Below are 22,991 nucleotides of genomic sequence, written 5' to 3'. Positions count from 1 at the left end.
ATTGGGATACTTGGGAGTTCTGGTGGCTTAGTGCCTAAGGCACCTGACTGCTAACCGGAAGACTCATGGTTCAAACCCACCAGCCACTCCTAGGAAGGAAGGTTGGGCAATCTACTGTAGTGATACTGCCTTGGAAACCCAAGGAGAGGTCACTATGAGTCAGCAGTGACTCCAGGACGGTGAGTTTTGTTTCGATTAGGACACTCAGAGAACTTGCGAAATCTAAAGCCACTGTGGAAGCAGGAAAGTGCGTACGCATTCAAATCAGCCTTGACTCTTTGAATTTATAGGAACAAAGGATGCATGAGTGTTTATTTTTGGATACAGTCAGGCCACATAAAAGACAGCTGACGTGTGGTCATCTTGTGTTATTTTCAAGAGACATCTCAAGAGGCAAAGAGCTCACAAAAACAGTAAACTAGATTAATTCTAGTTCCTAGTGGCCATGAAGAAGTTGTAACTGATCACCAAGAATAAATAATACTCTAACTCAGGAGGGGTGGAGTGTGTAAGGTATAAACACGAGAGAGAAGAAAGACTAAATATGTGAGGTACCAGGTTATGGAGGGCATTAAACCATGTTAGGGAGTTCTGGTGGCATAGTGCCTAAGGCATTTGACTGCTAACCAGAAGGCTGGCGGTTCAAACCTACCAGCCACTCCCCAGAAGGAAGAATAGAGGGGTTACTATGAGTTGGATCCAACTCCACGGCAGTGAGTTTGTTTTTTTAATTTTTTTTAAACCATATTAAGGGGTTTAAATTATATCCTGTAAGATATGGGGAGCCAAAGAGCCCTGGTGATACAGTGGTTAAGCATTCAGCTGCTAACCAAAAGATCAACAATTCAAACCCAACAGCTGCTCTACAGGAGAAAGATGTGGCAGTTTGCTTCTGTAAAGATTATAGCCTTGGAAACTCTATGGGGCAGTTCTACTCTGTCCTTTAAGCTCATTGTGAGTTGGACCCTGTATGGGGAGCCATGGAAATGTTTTAAATGGGAGATTCATGGAAACAAAACTCAAAATACAATATGATAGCTTGGATTACAATTTAGGATGACCATTGTTAGAAATAATCTATATTTAGATGACGCAGGCTTATTAGAACATAAACTCCAAGTAGGAAAGCACTATATTTGTTTCACTAAATAATGTATTTTCAGCATCTGACATAGTGCTTGGCATAGAGTAATTGCTCAATAAATAACTGGATGAATGAATGACACCATTTGAAAATACACTGACCTTGTCCCTGAAAACTTGTTTTAGGTTTCTTGGCAGAGGGAGTTGTTAAATTAAAACAAATAGTCTACCATTGGGCAATGTTAGGGCAAACAATATTTTCACGTGTTTTTGGTGGAAATATCTGTTATACAAGAATAAATAGGTCTCTCTAGTAGTCATAGTACAAGTTTATGGAAAGACAGTTAATAAGAAACTGTAAAGCAAGTTTTAAATCATGAGATGGCAATTGCAAACAAAAAATTTCCTACATTGCTAAAATCCCTGTCTAACCAACTTGGTATCTTTAATGATTTCCACATTGCCAGAGATGAGATTGAAATATTCTTAAGAAGCACAAAGAATAAATATAACAACATGATAATTGTTAAAATTGTTAACAAAATTAAGAAAGGAATTGGCTAGGGAAATCTCAGGGAGTCTTGTTTTGGAGTTTTGGATGGAAGTTGTGTACTTTTGTGATGGCAACTATTTCTGGAGTACAGTGGTCTCAAGTAAATTTGAGTTTTAAGTCAGATATTGGTTTACAGGACTATACTTGGGAGGGGAATCTTTTTAGTTGGGAGATGTGTACCCAGGGGTCTATTCCTTTTTATTTGACTGTACTGTGTGTGGTAAGTAGGATCTGTAATGATTCTGTTCAGAGTGGTCTAATGGCTGACCTTCTTTGGTATCTTCTAGAGCATCAGTTCTCCTGCTTGTAAGTTATGAGGAACACATCCTTTCTCAGAAGAGAGTCATGCAACACTGCTTTTACTTGTTGAGAGTAAGCTTGGGAATAATCTGTCAGACCTCTGTAGTATTGATTCATACCAGCCTTTGTGTAAGTGCTGGATCCGTATGAGGTACAATCTTAAATGCATGGGGCCTCCTATTGCAATTTTACAAGGTGGTAGCCAATGCTTTGATGATATTGATTGAATAGCTGTGGGTGTCAGAGGGAGAACTTTTGGCCACGGCAAGTTTAGTGACTAAAAGTTTCACTAGGTTGGTTTTTTTTTTTAACATTTCATTTATTCTCTTAAGTGAAATAAAATATTCTTTTATTTATTTTGCCACATGGCTGGGGGTGATATGAACAATGTAAATATTGCCAAATAGGCAGAACATGGCAAATTTTTAAAATAAACTTTCCTGTGAAGTGATCTTTGGATACTTCATAGGGCACATCCCAAAGAGGAAAAATTGATTCTAACAATTTTTGGGGCCATTGTATTAGCATCTGCCTTGTTGTCTCCCTGTCTTAACCTCAGACCTCATTTTGATTGGCTTGTTCCTAGAAAGCCAAACAGAAGGATTTCTATTGCAATGCTACACACATTTTGAATTGTTCATAAAATGATTATTTACAGGAGTTATTTATTAGGTCTTTTGAGTGTTATCACTGACCCCCTCATTGAATGGTCTGATTTGTAGTATAACTTTTTAGTTACTTCAAAGTTTCCATCCACATACTGTAATGTTTTTAGTTGCTGCCAAGTTGACTCCAACTCATGGTGATTGTTACGGACTGAATTGTGTCACCAAAAATATGTACTGAAATCCTGCCCATCTAATGTCATGATTTAATCATGGGATTAAATTAGTTGGCCTCCAATAGAGCACATTACCTTCCATAATGCAATCTATTATAATGCACTCAATGTATCAATCAGCCGAGGTCATCTCAGTGTAGGGTTTGTTTAAACCTAATCATTTCTGAGTTATAAAAAGAGCAGTATAGACACAGACATGTACAAACTAGGGAAGACAGATGCCATGTGAGGATTGCCAAGAAGCCGAGGAATGCCTGGGGCTACTGACAAGGAAGGAATTATGGCCAAACCCTGATTTAGACTGTTAGCATCCAGAACTGTGAGAAAACAAATTTATGTTCTTTAAAGCCATTCACTTAAGGTATTTCTGTCACAGCAGCACTCGGTAGCTAAGACAAAGACCCCCTTGTACAATAGCATAAGATGTTGTCTGGTCTTGTGCCATCTCCCCAATCATAAGTATTCTAAAGTCCATTGTTGTAGCCACTGTATTTTGAGTGCTCATTGTGGTGGCTAAATTTGTGTGTTAACTTGGCTGGGCCTGGTTGAGTGGCTGGGCAGCTGGTGGTAGTTATTCCCCATGATGAGACTGGTAATCAGCTCCATGGTGGAATCTACCACAAGCTGCCTTTGGGATGTGGTCTGCTTTCTGCATATAAGGAGAAGGCTTGGGGATAGTCTCTAGCCTATGGCATGCTTGGACCCTGCATGTAGCCATGTCGTTGCTCAGCAGCCTGCTATGCTCTGCCAACCTTGGGACTTACAATGGACTTTAGTTAATGGCCTGCCATGTGGTTTGATAACATTGGGACTGTGCCTTTTTACTTGTCAACCTTGGGGCTTCTCAGCCTCAGCAGCCAGCAGCTGTCTGAGTGAAGAAACACCTCTAGCTCCAGTGGGCCGGGAGCAGGAGGCAGAGCTGGACCCCAAGGTTGAGGGGCTTTCACTCAGTCCCTGGAGCCTGGCACTTGAACTTGGACTGAAAGCCTCCAAATTGTAAGAATAAACTCCTGTTTGTTAAGGCCATTCCATTGGTGGCATATTCCTGTCAGAGTGGCACTAAGCAACCAGAACACTCATCTAGAAGTATATTGGGTAGTTTTCTATTGTGATCCATAGGGTTTTCATCGGTTAATGTTTGGAAGTCTATCATCAGACTTTTCTTTCTAGGCTGTCTTATTTTGGATCTCCACTGGAACCTGTCCACCATGGGTAACCCTGCTGGTATTTGAAATATCAGTGGCCTAGCTTCCAACACTATGTTGTTGTTATGTGCCATCGAGTTGGACCTGACTCACAGTGACCCCTCTTTGGGTTTCTGAGGCAGTATCGCTATGGAAGTAGATTGCCCAACCTTTCTTCCGAGGAGTGGCTGGTAGGTTTGAACTGCCAACCTTCTGGTAAGCAGTCAAGTGCCTTTGGCACTATGCTACCAGAGCAACCCTCAAATCACCACAATATGACAAATTGACAGACAGGTGGTGGCTTCATACTTTAAAATCTGATTTTTCTGGATAATAAAACAACAATTACCAAATAAATATATGTAAGAGAAAATGTTTGGGACTATGATAAGCACTAAACAATTACAGATGTTGTAAGCAGTATTTTATTTATTACACAGACATATAGACAGGAAACTCAAAGAAGAAAGAGACACAGATACAGGATCTGGTATCTGGTTGCCTTAAGCAGATCTCTTATATATTGATCATTTTATTTTCAAGTGCTGTTGTTAGGTCAAGACCTCAGGCCCACACCAGGGGCTTGACGATGACATATCCTTTGATCTCATAGTTCAGAGCCTGCCAGTTCAGGATATTAGGATTGATGGGGAAGCCATGATATGCATTCTGGATATCTTCTGCAGACAGCACAGAATCCCACATGTACAAATCCCCTATCTCTCCCACGAAGGACTGGCTCTTATCAAACCCACCCCCATAGTTGTCCTGCTCCTGTCCCAAGACAATCTTGGGGTGAGCTCCAATAGAATATCCCTGCTTTACACCCTTCCTCACCAAAGGCTTCCCATTGACCCAGAACTCAGCAATGCCCGAGGAGGACTCCCAGCTGGTACAGATGTGCACTGGGTCAGGAAACGTCTCAAGAACTTTTGATGTAACTCTGGCTTTTCCTATGTATAGAGCATACTGTCCAATTTTCTCTTTAAAAACTAGTAGCTCATTATCCTTGTCTTGGGTATTGTAGGAAAAGAGGCTGTAGTGTCGGGAGAGGTCACTATAGGCTCGAAAACACAAGGTAAAGTTCTGCAGAGGTTTATCCAACTTTGTGAACAAGTTCACATGGTCACTAGAAGATTCTCTAGGAAACACAAACACATTCCCGCTGAGGTCTGTGGGGGGAAAAAATGAATATAAATGCAGGAAAGAAAAATCACAGATTGAATCTCTTTTCTCATCTTATTCTCCTTCACCAACCCCTGACCTCCTTACCTGTCTGAACAAAGGCTTCTGAGAGACTGATGAGGACAGAGACCCAAAGCAACAGCTTGTCCATGTTCTTGTCTTGGGGCTGTTACAATAGCACCAGTGACCAGGATGAGAGTAGCAGATGGCACACTGGCTGTGTCCACCAGGGTTCTAGCTCAGTTATGTAAGGATTCACATTCTTGGACCTCAGGCTTTCCAAGGCTTATATGCACATATGGGTGACTGTGGGGGATGGAGAGCACATGAGAGTGACTTTTTCAGACCTGCCCACTAGTGCCAGCAATCAGAGCTGCTGAAAGGGAAGTGGGGGTGATGTCTGAGACTGGGAAATCAATAGTGGTTACTTATTAGATGCCAGTGACTGTCAGAGCTCCAATCCCTGTGACCCAGATTCTTATACTGGTAGCTAAGGACCAGGGAAGAGAGTGCTTCCAGAATATAGGATTGTGGATGATGTGTGGGGCCCAGGCAGCCATGTCAGGAAGGCCTGGCTCCACCCTCTAGGGTCCATCTGTCTGATGACTCTGCTCTCTACCAAGAGCCCCTCAGCCATGAGGAAGCGCTTCCTGACTCAGGTTTCTCCCGAGGTATGGGTGTAAGATGTTCACTTTCATTGAATATTTTGGAAAATAGTATTCTGTTTGTAAACATCCCATAATTCTGCTTTCTGCTAACCATACTATACTAAAAAGTTCCTTTATGTTTGATTAATTATTATTGAGTAATATGCCCAGGTATTGCTAAAGGAAAAATGAGAACTAGAGCACACATTTTCTCTATTTCTGAAGTTTACTATTTTTCTGTTACTATTCTTCAACTCTTTTTTTTTTTTTTCCTTTTTGAGTATCATGACATTTCATTATCCTAGATTTTCCCACTTCTCATAATGACTTAATTTTTCTGGTGACCTGCTCACTTCTGGTGACATCTTCTTAGATGTTGGCATCTCATTCAGTTACCATCTGCTTCCCTGGTTATTGAAGGTGGTTTTGGCAGTTCAAACCCACCAGCCACTCCATGGACAAAGATGAGGCGGTCTGCTTCTGTAAATACTTATAGCCTTGGAAACCCTCTGGGACAGTTCTACTCTGCCTTATAGAGATGAGTTGGAACTGACTCGATGGAGATTGGTTTGGTTTGGGTTTTGCTGATGACCAGATTAATACTTTACACTCACATTTATTTAATTACTGTCAGGCACTAAACTAGATGTTGAGGGTTCATGGTAACTTTCTTCGGTGCAACCCCAGTGACCTGCATCTCTAATCCCCCTGTAACCACTGGGAACATCATACCGTATTACCCATGATTCAAACCTGCTTTGCCTTTAAGATATCAAACTGAACTTGCCCTTTCTAATCACCTGTTTTTCCTCTCTTCCATTCTCTAAATTCTGTGGACTCTTCATTCTCCTACTGTCCAGTCTCTTGATCTTTCTCTCTTTCAGTGACACAATTACTGTCACCAAGAATTCCCCTTGTCTTCTATTGTTCAAATTGCCCTTGTAATTTTCAGTTCCGAGCAGTTTCCATGTTCTCTCTCTCTCTCTCTCTCTTTTTTTTTCCCCCCTAATTTGACTCTCAGGTTATAAAGCCTTATCTATCTTGTTGGCAAGTAAGGGTCAGTGTTGCAGATGTGGCTCTATACCCTACTACCTTCTTTAACCAAAGATCCCTCATGGCTAATTGTTAAGTTGCTGCTCCTCTGCAAGAGAAAAGACCTGATGATCTTCTCCAGTAAAGACTGTTGTTGTTGGTATGTGCCGTCGAGTCGGACCCTACACATAGTGAGCCCTCCTTGGGTTTCCGAGGCAGTATCACTACAGAAGTAGATTGCTCCATCTTCCTTCCTAGGAGTGGCTGGTGGGTTTGAACTGCCAGCCTTCTGGTTAGCAGTCAAGTGCCTTAGGCACAATGCTACTAGAGCTCCCCCAGTAGAGATTGTTGTTGTTGTTGTTATGTGCTGTCGAGTCAGAACCAACCCATAGCGACCCCTCCTTGGGTTTTCAAGGCAGTATCACTACGGAAGTAGATTGCCCCATCTTCCTTCCGAGGAGTGGCTGATGGGTTTGAACCTCCAGCCTTCTGGTTAGCAGTCAGATAGGAAATCTAGGAAATTCTTCTCTGTCCTTCATTGTTACTTTGAGTCAGAATCCACAACCACAATTATCTCATTTAAGTGCAAATTCTTCAGCCTGGAAGCTATTTACCATCTGGCTCCAACCTGGCCTTAGCCTCTTAAATACACCCTATCCTCTATTCACATGTCTTTAATGATTGCTCGTTGCATATGTGTGATCATTAGTTGTATTCATTTCTCACTTGAATTTCTGGCTTATCCATCTCTGTTTCTCAAAATTTTAAACATTTTTCAAAATCGATCCCAAAAATGATTCACTTCATGAATACTTTCCTGATGTCCCAACTCGACATTATTTTCACTTCTTTCGAACTTCTTATCAGGGTTAAGAGCTAAGACTTTGGAGTAGAAGTGAAGCATTACCGTTAACTATTGGTGATTATGCAGTGCTCTAAACCTGTCTAAACCTTATTCTCCTTCTCTTCAAAGCAGGACAAAATGATCCACTTCTTGGTGTGTTTGTGAGAGGTTCGTATCTGTATCTATATCTGATATCGATATCTATATCTGGGAGCTCTGGTGCTGTAGTGCCTAAGGCATTTGACTCTTATTCAGAAGGCTTGGAGTTCAAATCCACCAGCCACTCCTTGGAAAGGAAGTTGGGCAATCTACTTCTGTAGTGATACCTCCTCAGAAACCCAATGATGGGTTTCTATAAGTAGGATCCAACGTGACAGCAGTGAGATATCTATATCTATATATAAAACAGAGGCTTTGGAGAAACTGGAACTTTCATCTATTGCTGGTGAATGTAAAATGAAACAGCCACTGTGGAAAACAGTTTGATGATTTCTCAAAAAGTTGAACATAGAACTACCATAAAATAAACAAACAAACTCTCCGCCTTGGAGGTGGCTCTGACTCATAGCAACATCTCCTTGGTTTTCTGAGGCAGTATCACTATGGAAGTAGATTGCCCAACCTTCTTTCCAAGGTTTGGCTGGTGGGTTTGAACCATCAGCCTTCTGGTTAGCAGTCAAATGCCTTAGGCACTACCCCACCAGAGATCCTTAGAACTACCACTGCCATATGACCCAGCAATCCCAATTCTAGGTATATATCTAGGAGAAATGAAACTAGGAATGCAAACAGAAACCTGTACACCAACGCTCACTGCCACACTTCTCACAATAGCCAAAATGCGAAAACATCCAACAAACATCATTAACAGATGAATGGATAAACAAAATGGGATATATACATATAATGGAGTATTACTCAACCATGGAGAGAAATGAAGTCCTAATGCATGCCAAAACATGGATGAACCTGGAAAACATTATTTGAGTGAAATAGATCAATTGCAAAAGGACAAACACTATATAAATGATCATATGTTGTTGTTATGTACCCAACTCACAGCGACCCCTTCTTGGGTTTCTGAGGTGGTATCATTACAGAAGTAGATTGCCCAACCTTCCTTCAGAGGAGTAGCTGGTGGGTTGGAACTGGCAGCCTTCTGGTAAATGATCTCATTTATATGAAATGAGCAAAAATATAGAAACCAAAGATTGTTAATGGTTATTAGGTATGGAAAAGAGGGGAAAAGAAGTTTTTGCTTAGGGGGTATTGAGTTTATGTTAATAGTGGTAGAATAATTTGGAAAAGGATAGCAATAGTTAGTGGTTGTGCAACAGGAAGAATGTAATGAGTGTCAGTGAATTATACATGTGACATTATTGAATTGGGAATGTTGCGTTGTGTACATTTTCACCATACTAAAGAAAAAAGGGAGCTCTGGTAGCATAGTGCCTAAGGCACTTGACTGCTAACCAGAAGGCTGGCGGTTCAAACCCACCAGCCACTCCTTGGAAGGAAGATGAGGCAATCTACTTCCGTAGTGATACTGCCTCAGAAATCCAAGGAGGGGTCGCTATGAGTCGGGTCTGACTCGATGGCATATAACAACAACAACAAATAAAAAAAAGTATGAAAAAATGTCTGGAACATAGTAATCTTTCAATAAAGGGTTGTGTTTATTATTACGATAATGATGTCTTTTATGGCAATTACCATTGTCTATATAATATAGATATTAGTATATTTGTCTCTTATTGTCTGCAGATTGAAAGTTCTATGAAAATGGATATTAGGACTTATTTATATTTGAGATACCTATTTTATCTAATGATTTTAATGTGCATAAAAGGAGCCCAGTATATATTTTCAAATTCAAAGAATTCAATGGGGAGAGGACTTTTTACATACAACAGTTAAGTGGCAAAAAAAAAGCAGAATACAATTGAATAAAATGAGCAGGCAAAAAGGGAAGCAGGAGCTGGAAGTAACCTTTACTGGGAACCCAGGCACTCTGAAATTCCCTTTCCCAGATGTTAATTGGTGTGCGCTGTAAAATTCACAGAAAAGTTCACCAGCTGCTTCTATTTTTTTCCCCCATAAATTAATAAATTATCATTCTGTTAACAGAAACAAAAAACCATTTTGGACATCAAAGTGGGAAATACTCTTTTCTAATGGACTGTGCGGGAGCTCTGGTGGTATAGTGCCTAAGGCATTGACTGCTAACCAGAAGGCTGACAGTTCAAACCCACCAGCCACTCCTTGGAAGGAAGGTCGGGCAATCTACTTCTGTAGTGATATTGCCTCAGAAACCGAAGGAGGGTCACTATGGGAAACCCAAGGAGGGTCACTATGAGTCAGACCTGACTTGACGGCAGTGGGTTTTTTTTTTTTTTTTTTTGTAATGGACTACGGAGGAGCTGGATTCAGGTGAGTCAGCCTGGAGATGCTAGAGGCAAGGGCTTTTATACTGTTGTTGGGGCCAAGGGCAGGGCAAAAATATTGGAGACGAAAATATTGTATTCAGACACTGAAGAGTTCAGCCTAGTAGGAAGGTAAGGTTCACAGCAAAATGGGAAAAGAGGAGGGAAGATGGAATAACCTGATTTTGTTCTTTAATTTCCTTGCCTGGAATAATTTTGTCAGAACTTGGTGCTTTGGGTGTCATCAAAGAGGGAACTGAAGGTTCTTTCTGTTGCAGAAAGGATTGCTCTGACTTCAGAATATAGAAAAATGATTCTTGGGTCTTCAGGCCTGGGTGGAGTTTTCAAGGTAGACCAATCTCTATTCTTGCTGAGAGGTACTTGAGTGTTTCTCTGCCAGTGACAGTTTAGAAGAGAGATGATGCTTCTTGTCTGGGTAGCTCGGGAGGGGAGAAGGTGGGTAAAGAAAGATGGCAATATGTTGGATAGAAGCTGGGCCACCTCTATGTCTCAAGCAGAGTTGTCATAGTTACAATAGTTGGCAGACAATAAAGTCTCCTTTAGGAGAGAATAGGGAAAATGGCATTGGCAGCACTAGAAAGAGGCTCTGTCTTGAGCTCAGGGCTAAAAAAAGGCAGAGGGATGAGAAATAAGTGAAGATTTCCTATAGAATGAAAGAATATTGTAAAGATTTCTTTTAAAGCTTTAGGTGTTTATGGGAGATATAATAGCCACAATAACCATTGGGGAAAAATGGATTTAAAGAAACTGAAGTAGAACAGGGTTTTGGTGCTAATTAAGAATTCTTTCATGTATTCTGTTCACTGTAAAGACATTTAAAAACACATATTTGTAATAGATGAAAGAGGTAATGAAGACATAAAGAACAACTGATTGTCACCCTGATGTGTCGTTTTATAAAATCAAAGATACACAAACCTAGACTGATAGAAGAGTCTATGGTAAAGGAAGAAAAGACAAAGATTTAGCTCAAATTAGATTTAGCTCAAATTTCTGATTGCATATGGTTTGGAAAAATACAGAGGTACTGGTGCGCAAATAGAACTATTGAGAGGAGGTTCATTTAGAGAGGGTGGAGGGAGGTGATAAACTTGGTTCTGAAAATGCTAAATTTGAAATGATAGTGTGAACATAGACATAGAAAAGGCCAGTGGAGAATTTGAAATATGCAAGTGCCACTTGGGATTAGAAATATAGGTTTCAGGGGAATCAACATGTAAATGATAATGAAACAAAAATGGATTACCTCTTCCAATGGACAAGAGATGAAGGAAAAGGTCAGAGAACCAAAAACTGACTCGAGGCAGCATTCACAGTCATGGGTTTGGAGGAAAGAGAAGTGTCAGAGAAGGAGACAAAAAATAACCTTTGGCAGAGAGAAGATGGTGTGTGGAGTGTCATGGAAACCAAGTTAGAGTAAGTTTCCAGAAGGCAGTGTCCAGCAGTATTAAATGCATCAGAAAAATCTAAGTAGAAAGGATGCTAGATTTAGCAATAAAAACTTCATCGGTGACCTTTGAAAGAGCAATTTCAGTAAAGTGAGTGTGGCAGAAGCCAGGTTGCAGAGGATGATGGAGGGAGAAAGAGGAAGGGAGTTGATTTCCTAAGGTTCAGTAATTCTGACAAGGAAAAAAAAGGAGACTCTACAAGGGACTCAGGATTCCATGCATATTTCCAACACAGATTATAGATTGTCTCTTGTTGGAGGAGAGGCTCTTGTGTCTCTGCTTCCTGCCCCATAACTTTTTACCCAACAATAGAGAAAAATCAGTGTCCTCTTGAGATTATGACTGACCTTTCTACCAAAGTGCTGTTTCAGACTCCAAATGCCACGCTCCAGGCTACTTACTGGCAGCCTCGTCACTCCCCTTTCCAATTCTGACATGGTCACAAAGTGGCCTGTCCTTTTCTAGGCATTGTTGATACCCAGGAGTCTTTCATTGACCTGAGTTCTCCTAATTATAAGGTTAATTTATAAAAGAAGATCCCTTGATACGTTTGTCATCTTCTGTATTCAGTCACATATTTAAACCACATTGCCTAAACTGAAATCTCTTTTCTGAATTCAGAACACAGCAGGAACTACTCTCTAGGATATTGTTGTTGTTATTAGGTGCTGTTGAGTTGGTTCTGATTCATCGCAACTTATGTACAATGAAACAAAAGAGTACAATGAAGCGCTGCCCAGTCCTGCACCATTCTCACAGTCATTGCCATGATCGAGCCCCTTGTTGCAGCCACTGTGTCAGTCCATCTCAGTGAGGGTCTTTTTCACTGACCCTCTACCTTACCAAGCATTATCTCTCTCTCCAGGAACTTATCCCTCCTGATAACATGTCCGAAGTACATGCAATAAAGTTTCACCATCCTCACTTCTGGGGAGCTTTCTGGCTGTACTTTTTCCAAGACAGATTTGTTCATTCTTCTGGCAGTCCATAATTCTTCACCAACATTGTAATTCAAAGGCATCAATTCTTCTTCCTTCCTTTTTCATAGTCCACCTTTCCCATGCTTATGAGGTGATTGAAAATATCATAAGCTGAGGTCAGGCAGACCTTAGTCTTTGGTTTTTTAACTCTTTACAGAGGTCTTTTGCAGCAGATTTTCCCAGTGCAGTACAATTACATTTCTTGATTGCTGGTTTCATGGGTGTTGATTGTGGATCCAAGTAAAATGAAGTCTCCAACAACTTCAAACTTTTCTCCATTTATCATGATGTTGCTAATTGGTCTCATTGAGATTTTTGTTTTTTGTTGAGGTGTGATCCATACTGAAGGCTGTAGTCTTTGATCATCACCAGTAAGTGCTTTAAATCCTCTTTGCTTTCAGCAAGCAAGTTTGTGTCATCTGCATATCACAGGTTGTTAACGAGTCTTCCTCCAATCCTGATGCCTCATTCTTCTTCATGTGATCCACCTTCCCAGATTATTTGTTCAGCACACAGGTTGAATGTGTAGTTAAAAATACAAAACTTTTCTGATATTAAACACCTCAGGATCCCCCCTTGCTCTGTTCAAATGACTGCTTCTTGGTCTATATACATGTACCACATCTGGACAATTAAGTATTATATAATTTTTTATGATCTACACAGTCAAGTGCCTTTGCATAATCAACATAACACAGGTAAACATCTTCCTAGTAGTCCCTGTTTTCAGCCAAGATCCATCTGACATCAGCTATGACGTCCTTTTCTGAATCTGGTTTGAATGTTTGGAAGTTCTATGTCAATGCACTACTGAGACCATTTTTGAATTATTTTCAGCAGAATTTTATTTGTTTGTGATATTAATGGTATTGTTTAATAATTTCCACATTTCACAGTTTCTACATTCCATTGGGTCACTTTTCTTTTCCAGTCTGTTGGCCAAATTTCTTGGCATAGATGACTGAAAGCTTCCAGCATTGTATTCATTTTGAAGTAGGACCAAATGTGGGTCCCTGCCCAATGTGCAACTAGGCAAAAACAGTTTACACAATGGGTGATTAAGAAGAGGGAAAACTATTTATTGCAAAGAGGCAATGCAAGGAGACAGAGGCCAGTACCCAAATCTGACTCCCCAAATCCAGGTCAAGATACAGTTTTGTAAGTTTCAGGAGAGGAGGATTATACATATTCATAAAAACTTCAGGAATTTGGGCATGAATTAACTGGGGATTGGCTGAGGCTTCCTTAGCCTTGGTTTAAAGGGACAGTCAATTTTAATGCAGTGCCCTTGTGCACCGGATGAGTCACATCGGCTTTCAGTCATCAGCAGATCAGGGCTTGGGCAAAGGGAATAATGTCAGTTCCCAGCAACTTTGTTCCCTGTCTGTTATGCTGCCATGTCCAAGGACCAAAGTTAAGTTTCAAGTTGTTTCCTGAAACACACATTAACATACTTATCACCTATTTCTAGGAGGATGTGTGAAATGACCTTTCATTCTATTCAGTTCTCAAGGAACTGAGTTATCATGTTTACTTCTCTGCCTCCCACCAAGGTAACAGACGGGATGAGGACTGAGCTTTGATTCATGAGGTATCCTGTCCTGTCTGTCTTAACCAGGGCAGGGGTGATAGTTAAGGTTTCATTCTATTCAGTTCTTAAGGAATTGAGGTATCATGTTTACTTATCTGCCTCCAACTGAGGATGCAGACTTGCCTTTGATTGTACTTGTCTTCAATTTTGTGAAATATCTCACTGGGTATTCCGTCAATTCCTGGATCCTTATTTTTTTACCAAAGGCTTCAGCTCAACTTGTGCTTCCTCCTTCAGTACCATTGGTTCTTGATCACATGTTATCTCCTGAAATGGTTGAATGCTGACCAAGTCTTTTTGGTACAGTGACTCTGTGTATTCCTTCTATATTCCCTTGATACCTCCTGGGTATTTCAATACTTTGTCCATAGAATCCTTGAATATTGAACTTGAGGCTTGATTTTGTTTTTGTTGTTGTTGTTGTTCTTTTCTTTTAGCTTGAGAAATGCCAAGCTTATTTTTACCCTTTGTTTTTCTAACTCCAGGTCTTTGTACATTTAGTTATAATACTCTGCTTTGTCTTCTTGAGTCACCTATGAAAACTTCTGTTCATCTCTTGTATTTCGTCATTTCTTCCATTTGCTTTAGTTACTCTATGTTTTAGAGCAAGTGTCAGAGTCTTTTCTGACATCCATTTGGGTCTTTTCTTTCCTGACTTTTTAATGACCTTTTGCTTTCTTAATGTATAATGTCTTTGATGTCATTCCATAACTATCCTGGTCTTTGGTCATTAATGTTCAATACACCAAACTATTTTTGAGATAGTCTCTAAATTCAGGTATGATATACTCAAGGTTGTACTTTGGGTCTTGTGGACTTGTTTTAATTTTCTTCAGTTTCAACTTGGGCTTGCATATGAGCAATTGATGATCTGTTCTGCAGTTAGCCCCTGGCCTTTTTCTGACTGATGATATTGAGCTCCACTTCTCTTTCCACAGACGTAATCGATTTGATTCTTGTGTATTTCATCTGTGAGAGCCACGTGTGTAATCACCATTTATGTTGTTGAAAAAAGTTATTTGCAAATAATAATTTGTTGGTCATGCAAAATTCTATCATGTGATCTTCAACACCCTATCACCACGACCTTATTTTCCCACTATTGATCCTTCTTTGTTTCTAACTTTTGCATTCCAATCACCTATAATTATCAATGCATCTTGGTTGTATGTTGAGTTTCAGATGGCAGAAGTTGATAAAATCTTCAATTTCTTCATCTTGGGCATTAGAGGTTAGTGCATAAATTTGAATAATAGTAATATGACTTGGTCTTCCTTGCAGATGTATGGATATTACTCTTTCACTCTATCACTGACAGTGTTATACTTCAGGATAGATCTTAAATTTTGCTTTTGACAATAAATATGGTGCCATTACTATTCAGTTTGTAATTCCTGGCACAGTAGATCATATAGTTGCCTAAACAAAATGGACAATTCCAGTCCATTTCAGCTCACCAATGCTTATGATATAGAACTTCAAATGTTCCATTTCATTTTTTACAACCTCCAATTTTCCTAGATGTATACTTTTACATTCCATGTTCTAATTACTAAGGGATGTTTGCAGCAGTTTCTCCTCATTTTGAATCATTTCATTTTGAGTTGTGTCACATCAGCAAGTGACGATCTCAAAGGCTTTACCCCATCCACATCATTAAAGTCAACTCTGCTTTGAGGAGGCAGCTCTTCCTTTGTTGTATTTTGAGTGCCTCCCAAATCAAAGAGCAATATATCAGATCATATTCTTCAACTATTCATAAAGTTTTCACTGGTTAATGTTTTCAGAAGTAGATCACTAGGTCCTCCTTTCTAGTCTCTCTTAGCCTAGTAGCTACTTTTTAAAAACTGCCCACTATGGATGACCCTGGTAGCATTTGAAATACCAGTGACAAATCTTCTAGGGTCACAGCAACACACAAGCCACTACAGTACAACAATGTTTCTAGTCTTTATCCTTCCCCATGACCTTAAACAATAAATAATTTATTTTTGAACCACACATCTTCATATTTTTATTGGTGAAAATATGCATAACAAACATTCATTATTTCAACAATTTCTATATGTACATTTCTGTGACTTTGATCATGACCTTCAAGTTGTGTAACCATTCTCACTATCTTTTTCCAAATTGTTCTATCAGCATTAACCAACGTTAGCCAAAAAATTCCCTTTTTCCTTCTCTCCCACCTCTAGTAACAAGTTATAACCTTTAGTTCCTATATATTTGTGAGATCATACAATATCTGTCCTTTTACAATTGTCTTACTTTACTTAGTATGATATTTTTAAGGTTCATCCATGTAGTGGCATGCATTAGAATTCCATTTGTCTTTATTACTAGTTAGTATTCCATTGTATCATTGTATATATACACCACATTTTGTTTATCATTCATCTGTTGATGGGCATTTCAGTTGGTTCACATTTTTCAGTTTGTATTTATTTATTTATTTTACAAATCTTACCTTTCATTGGAACCCACTGATCACAGCCATCTCCTTGCTCTTTATAGTCCCTTCCTGATACCAGTATTTTGGGGAGGAGATTCACAAAGAAGGAAACAAGTATAATGGTAGGGGTTCAGATAACTCTATGTCTTGAATATGTTGAAGAGAAAACAGTTCCTCCTCTAAGTAAAGGGAAATATTGCTCAGCCTACAGACACAGAGAATACATGCATTGAAGAAGTATGAACTGCTTTCTAACTTGTATGGCTAGGAGAGGTCTTAGATAGAGTCATCTTGCTTCATTCTTGCCATTCTTCTGTCCAACACTTTGAGTCTGTGTCAAAACAAGAATTTTCTCATGCTGCCCCATTTCAGTACAACAATCCATTTCATGGATTTCTCTAAAACTGCATGATACAGAGAAAGAATCTCACAGAAGTGGACAGAGTTCACCTTCCTAGATTTTGGCAGTTTCAGTGAGAATTGTAGTTCATGCCTTAGTTCAGCAGCAGCCATCATGATGATGTTCATCCATACTGATCATATACTTCTTCCTGAGCATGTGGCTGGATCAGACTGTTTATACACTTCTTGCCATTTCACAATGCTCTTCAACCATAGTTCGGAACCAGCCCATCTTCTTGGTCTTCTTTATCCTCTTAACCACAACCAACTGCTATATGGTAGTCTGAAAATCCCCAAAATACAGTCGTTATGAACAAGAAAGCTCATGCCCAGTTGGTGTCTGGAGACTTTGACATTGGCTTGTTCATGCCAGTTTTCCATTGTTGTTTGTTGTTGTCAGGTGCCGTTGAGTCGTTTCCAACTCATAGCAACCTCATGCACAGCAGAACGAAACACTGCTCAATCCTGCGCCAGCTCCACCATCCCTGCTATACTTGAGCCCATCATCGCAGCCACTGTGACAGTCCATCTCGTTGAATACCTCCCCCTCTTTCGTCGACCCTCCACCTTGCCAAGCATGACATCCTTCTCCAAGGAATGGTCCTTTATTACAACATGACCAAAATAGGTGAGACGAAGTCTGGCCATTCTTGCATTTCAGGTGCACTTCCTCCAGGACAGATCTGTTAGTTCTTTTAACAGTCCATGGTACTTTCAGCATTCTCTGCCAGCACCACAACTCAAAAGCATCAACTCTTCTTCGGTCTTGCTTATTCATTGTCCAGCTCTCACATGCATACGAGGTGATTGGAAATATCATGGCTTGTGTCAGGCACACCTTAGTCCTCAAGGAGATATCCTTGCTCCTCAGCACTTGAAACAGTTCCTTTGTGGTTGACTTTCCCAGTTCTACACGTCATCTAATGTCCTGAGTGCTGCTTCCACTGACATCGATTGTAGAACCAAGCAATGTGAATTCTTTGACAACCTCAATCTTCTCTCCATTCATTGTGATGCTGCTCATTGGTCCAGTTGTGAGGATTTTTGTTTTCTTTATATTGAGATGTAATCCATACGGCAGACTGTATTCTTCAACCTTTGTCAGTAAGTGCCTCAAGTCATCCTCACTGTCAGTAAGCAAAGTTGTATCGTCTGTGTATCTCAGGTTGTTAACGATTCTTCCTCCAATCCTGATGCCACATTTTTCTTCATATAGTCCAGCATCTTAGATTATTTGCTCAGCATATAGATTGAATAAGTATGGGGAAAGGATACAACCCTGACACACTCCCTTCCTGATTTTAAACCATGCAGTGTCCCCTTGTTCTGTTCGAATGACAGCCTCCTGGTCACGGTACAATCCTCATGAGTACAATCCTCATGAGTACAATCAAGTGTTCGGGAATTCCCATTCTTCTCAATGTTATCCATGATTTGTCTTGATCTACACAATCAAATGCCTTTTCATAGTCAATAAAACGCAAGTAAACATCTTTCTGGTATTCTTTACCTTGAGCCAAGATTTATCTGACAGCAGCTATGTTATCCCTTGTTCCACGGCCTCTTCTGAATCCAGCTTGCACCTCTAGAAGTTCTCTGTCAATATACTGCTGCAAATGTTTTTGAATTATCTTCAGTCAGCTCTTACTTATGTATGATATTGTTCTATAATTTCTACAATCTGTGGGATCACCTTTCTTTGGAATGGGTACAAATATGGATCTCTTCCAGTCAGTTGGCCAGGTAGCTGTCTTTCAAATCTCTTGGCATAACCAAGTGAGTGCCTCCAATGTGGCATCTGTTTGTTGAAATATTTCAAACGGTATTCTGTCAATTCCCGGAGCCTTGTTCTTCACCAATTCTTTCATTGCAGCTTTGATTTCCTCCTTCAGTACCATTGGTTCTAGATCATATGCCACTTCCTGAAATGGATGAAGATCAATCAGTTCCTTTTGGTACAGTGATTCTGTGTATTCATGCCATCTTTTCTTGATGTTGGCTGCATCATTGAATATTTTGCCCATAGAATCTCTCAATATTGCAACTCAAGGCTTAAAATTCTTCTTCAATTCTTTCAGCTTGAGAAATGCTGAGCACATTCTACCCTATTGGTTTTCAAACTCTAGATCGTTGCACATTTCATTATAGTAATTGGTTTTGTCTGCTCGAGCTGCTCTTTGAAATCTTGTTCAGCTCTTTTATCTTGTCATTTCTTCCATTGGCTTTAGCTTCTCTCCGCTCAAGGGCAAGTTTCAGAGTCTCTTCTGTCATCCATTTGGTCTTCTCTTCCTTTCTCGTCTTTTTAGTGATCTCTTGCTTTCTTCATGGATAATGTTCTTGATATCCTCCCACAATTCTTCTGGTTTTCAGTCGTTGGTGTTCAATGCATCAAATCTATTCTTTAGATGGTCTCTAAATTCAGGAGGGATATATTCAAGATCATATTTTGGCTCTCTTGGACTTATTTGTTGTGCATATGTTAGTCATATTCAATTTTTGCTTCTGTGACGTTGTGGTGGCTTACTTCTTCAGTTTTATCCTTTGTGCATGACATTCTCCTGCATTGACATTACTGTTGATGAGGTAAACTTTTTTTTTTTTTTTTTTTTCATTCATCACATGTTTAATAAGTGCCCATGGGCTTGGTTTTCATTAATCAACATTTTCATCACTCTCCTCTTTTTCAGGATTGCCTAATCTGGGGGCTGAAAGAAGACCCTTGCCACCTCTGCCTCTCAGCTCACTGTGGTTATTGTCCAGTCTGGCTGTGCTTCTATTGCCTAACTCAAGGCCAACTCAATGGATTTAATAGAAAGTATAACTCCCTCTCTCAGAAACTTATACCATCATCATTCTACTTCAGAGCCCTATTGTTTACAGTCTGAGGTGCATGGAGTCCAAGGATGTCATGTACAGAAGCATTTCTTTTTGTTTTTTGTGAATTTTTTTTTAATTGGCTTTGGGTACAAATTTACGGAGCAGAATTTGTTTTACATTCAGTACTTTGTGTACATTTGATTTCACTCCCTGATTACCATCCCCAACCCTAACACATTCTCTTCCTCTCTCTTCCCTGTGACTCCCCCATCCCTGTGCCCTTCTTGGTTATGCACTCCTGTCTGTCCATCTTTCCCTCCACATGAATGCTGCCCCTTTGGTATCCCATGGCTGATTGCTCCAAGGAGTGTATCTCTGTAGAGTAGGTGGGTACATTGCCCTGGGTTAGATGTTCTGCATGTACATCTTTCTACTGTTGGGCTGAGAGTCAGTCCTTGGGAGTGAGTCCTAACCCAGGCTCAAAGTGTATCCCAGGGCCATAGCCTTGGGGGAGAAGGGGGATCCCACCAGACCCCATCCAACCAGTAATTCTTGTCATTATATTGTGTTTTTGAATTTTTTTCAATGTTTTTCTCCTACTTTATCCAGGATCTCCAGTTTTGATCCTTTCTCGAATGGTTGGCATTGGTAGCTGGATACCATCTAGTTCTTCTGATCTCAAGGTCGATCATATTCTAGGGCTGATTGTTTTCAAATGTGCTTTATTTTCTTCACTCTTCTTCACTCCAGAAGCATTTCTTAACAGATTGACTTATTTCATCAAGAGACCTTTAGTCCCAGACAATGTTTTTCTTGATCACAAACATTTCACATTTCACAAGCAGACCAAATAGAAAGCTTTGCTCTGAATTAGTACAAGCACTTGTATTGCTGTTCTACTTATGCATTAGAAGAAAGTAGTCAGAAGCTTGGATTTCTGCTCAGGGTGCACATTACTGCTCAGGTTGACAGCACTCTAGGAGCACTTTGATGACTTCTTCTTCTGTGCGGGCATTTTGATTGAAAATCTTCCTGCCTCTTCTTACTTTATCTAGCCATTTGGTGCTTGAATTTTGACTGTGAGTAGAGCAGGCCTAAGCCATGGCAGCAGTAACTTCAGTTAAATAATCATAGGTTGGGGTTGGGGAACAACATTTGGATCATTTTCCAGTTTCATAATTTAAGTTATACAGCCTTTAATAGGCATTTCATAAAGCAGAGTGGGCCTTCTTTTTAAGGATACAGTGAGGTCCACATGTACAGTCAATGTTTATGTTATTGAAAAAAGAAATTTCCAATGAATAAGTCATTGGTCTTGCAAAAGTCAGTGACATTAGTTATGTGTATCAATTTGTTCAACCATTACTATTATCCCTTTCCAAATTTTCCCATCACCCTTAATGAAACATTAAGTTTCATATAAACAATTAGTCCCTCTTTTCCTCTGTTACCCACTGGTCTCTGGTTACTTTGGTCATTATATACTTGCTTATATTAGATATTTCATATAAGTGAAATCATATGATATTTATTTCTTGTTTCATTCTTGATATTTGTAACATATGCTTTTTATTTTTTGTTTTGTCATTCTAGTTAGAGTTTGGCCTATTTTATTGATATTTTCAAAGAACTAGATTTTTGTTTCAGTGATTTTTCTATTGATACTTGTTTCAGTTCTGCTTTTTTTGTCCCCTATTCCTTTCACTTGTTTCTTTTTTTAATGGAAACATATATTATTGATTTGAGACTTTTTGTTTTTTCTGATGTAAGCATTTAATATTATGAATTTTTGTCTCACAAATTTTGGTATGCTGTATTTTCAATTTCATTAAACTTAATGAATTATTATTATTTTCCTTGCAACTTCTTATTTGATCCATGGTATATTTAGAAGTGCTTTGTTGTTGTTGTTTGGTTTCTATTTCACAAGTGTTAGGAGATTTTCCTATTATCTTTCTATTATTGATTTCTAATTTCACATCATTGTGGTCAGAAAACATATTCTATTTCAACTATTTTAAATTTGTTGCCTCTTTTTTCATGGCTCAGGGTTATGGTCTATCCTGGTATAGGTACTTTGGGTGCTTAAAAAGAATGTATATTCTGCTATCGTTGAGTAGGATGTAGTATTAATATTGATTAGATCAAATAGTTTGATAGAAGTGGGTTTCATACAAGAAGTGACATTTGAACTGGATCTGGAAAGAAGAATAAAAGTTTATTATTTTTGACAGGTGAAGGAAAGGACATTGTAGATACTAAGAGGGTGCAGGGAGCCTATATGCAAGCCAGGTATGTTCAAGAACAAGTAGAAGATAATGAAAGTACAGAACATTTTAAGCCATGTAAAGAACTTTGATTTTATCCTCGTTAGTGTGGAAATATTTTGAGCAGAGGTGTATGCAAAATGAAGAACTGTGGCAGGAGTGAGAAAATCAGGGACTCTAACTAGAAAGTTGTGGTATGACTTAAAGACTGCATTCTCCATCATTATTTCATTCACCCTTTGTTAAATCACGTATTGTTCCTGCAACATTTCAAGATCCTTCATGCCTTTGAATGTTCCCTTTTCCTTTTTTGTTTTTGTCAATATCTGGAGGTAAGGTAGGACAGAGAGCTGAAGGACAGGAAAGGTGGTCTCAAGTTGTAACCATTTAGTTACAAAGTTACAACTAAATGGTAAATGAGTGGTAAGAAACAGACTCTCTGGATAAATGGTATCAAGTTGAGATGTTTGTTAAGAGGGCCCAGAAATTGTAAGAAGCAAAAGTTTCTTTAGAATCAAGAGAAGGATTTCACATACAAAGAAATACTCTTTGATGGTTACCAGGAGGGGTTGGGGATGGAGGGTAAGCTACTAACTAGAGGGTTGTCACATTAACTCAGGAGAAGGGAAAGGTGAAAAGAAGAGCAATTTTTATTTTTAAAATGTCTCTAGGATCCAACCACCATGTCTTCCTTTCCCAAAATGAAGTTTCTCACGGCAGCAGCAGAGGGGCTTTCATGGTGTGGGGAGAAAAACAGAGGAAGAAGAGCAATACTTTTCAAAATGTATAACACTGCTCATTAGAGCAGTTGATGTAGGTCTGCCACACACTTGCATATGTGCCCACTGAGTTATCTTTAAATTTTTTAAAAAAAGTTGCTGGAAAAGCAATAGATTTTTGAACTTTAAGAAACTTACT

At 39.4% G+C, this 22,991-nt stretch overlaps 2 protein-coding genes across 2 annotated transcripts in view; both read right to left on the bottom strand.

Annotated features, from left to right (window-relative positions):
* Positions 1-22,991, bottom strand: part of LOC103202851 (putative olfactory receptor 10J6) — a 189,506-nt gene that overhangs the window by 9,114 nt on the left and 157,401 nt on the right. The gene's annotated exons all lie outside the window — the stretch shown is intronic.
* Positions 4,526-5,297, bottom strand: LOC103202760 (serum amyloid P-component-like). The gene is made up of 2 exons (XM_007947689.1): positions 5,234-5,297; positions 4,526-5,133 (listed from the first exon to the last, which is right to left on the bottom strand). The coding sequence occupies exons 1-2, from the start codon at positions 5,295-5,297 to the stop codon at positions 4,526-4,528; spliced, it is 672 nt and encodes a 223-aa protein (XP_007945880.1).

The sequence above is a fragment of the Orycteropus afer genome, unplaced genomic scaffold (genome assembly GCF_000298275.1).
Source record: "Orycteropus afer afer isolate SDZICR_OR568_19922 unplaced genomic scaffold, OryAfe1.0 scaffold00193, whole genome shotgun sequence".
Lineage (NCBI taxonomy): Eukaryota > Metazoa > Chordata > Mammalia > Tubulidentata > Orycteropodidae > Orycteropus > Orycteropus afer.
This window is presented reverse-complemented; position numbering and strand designations above follow the sequence as displayed.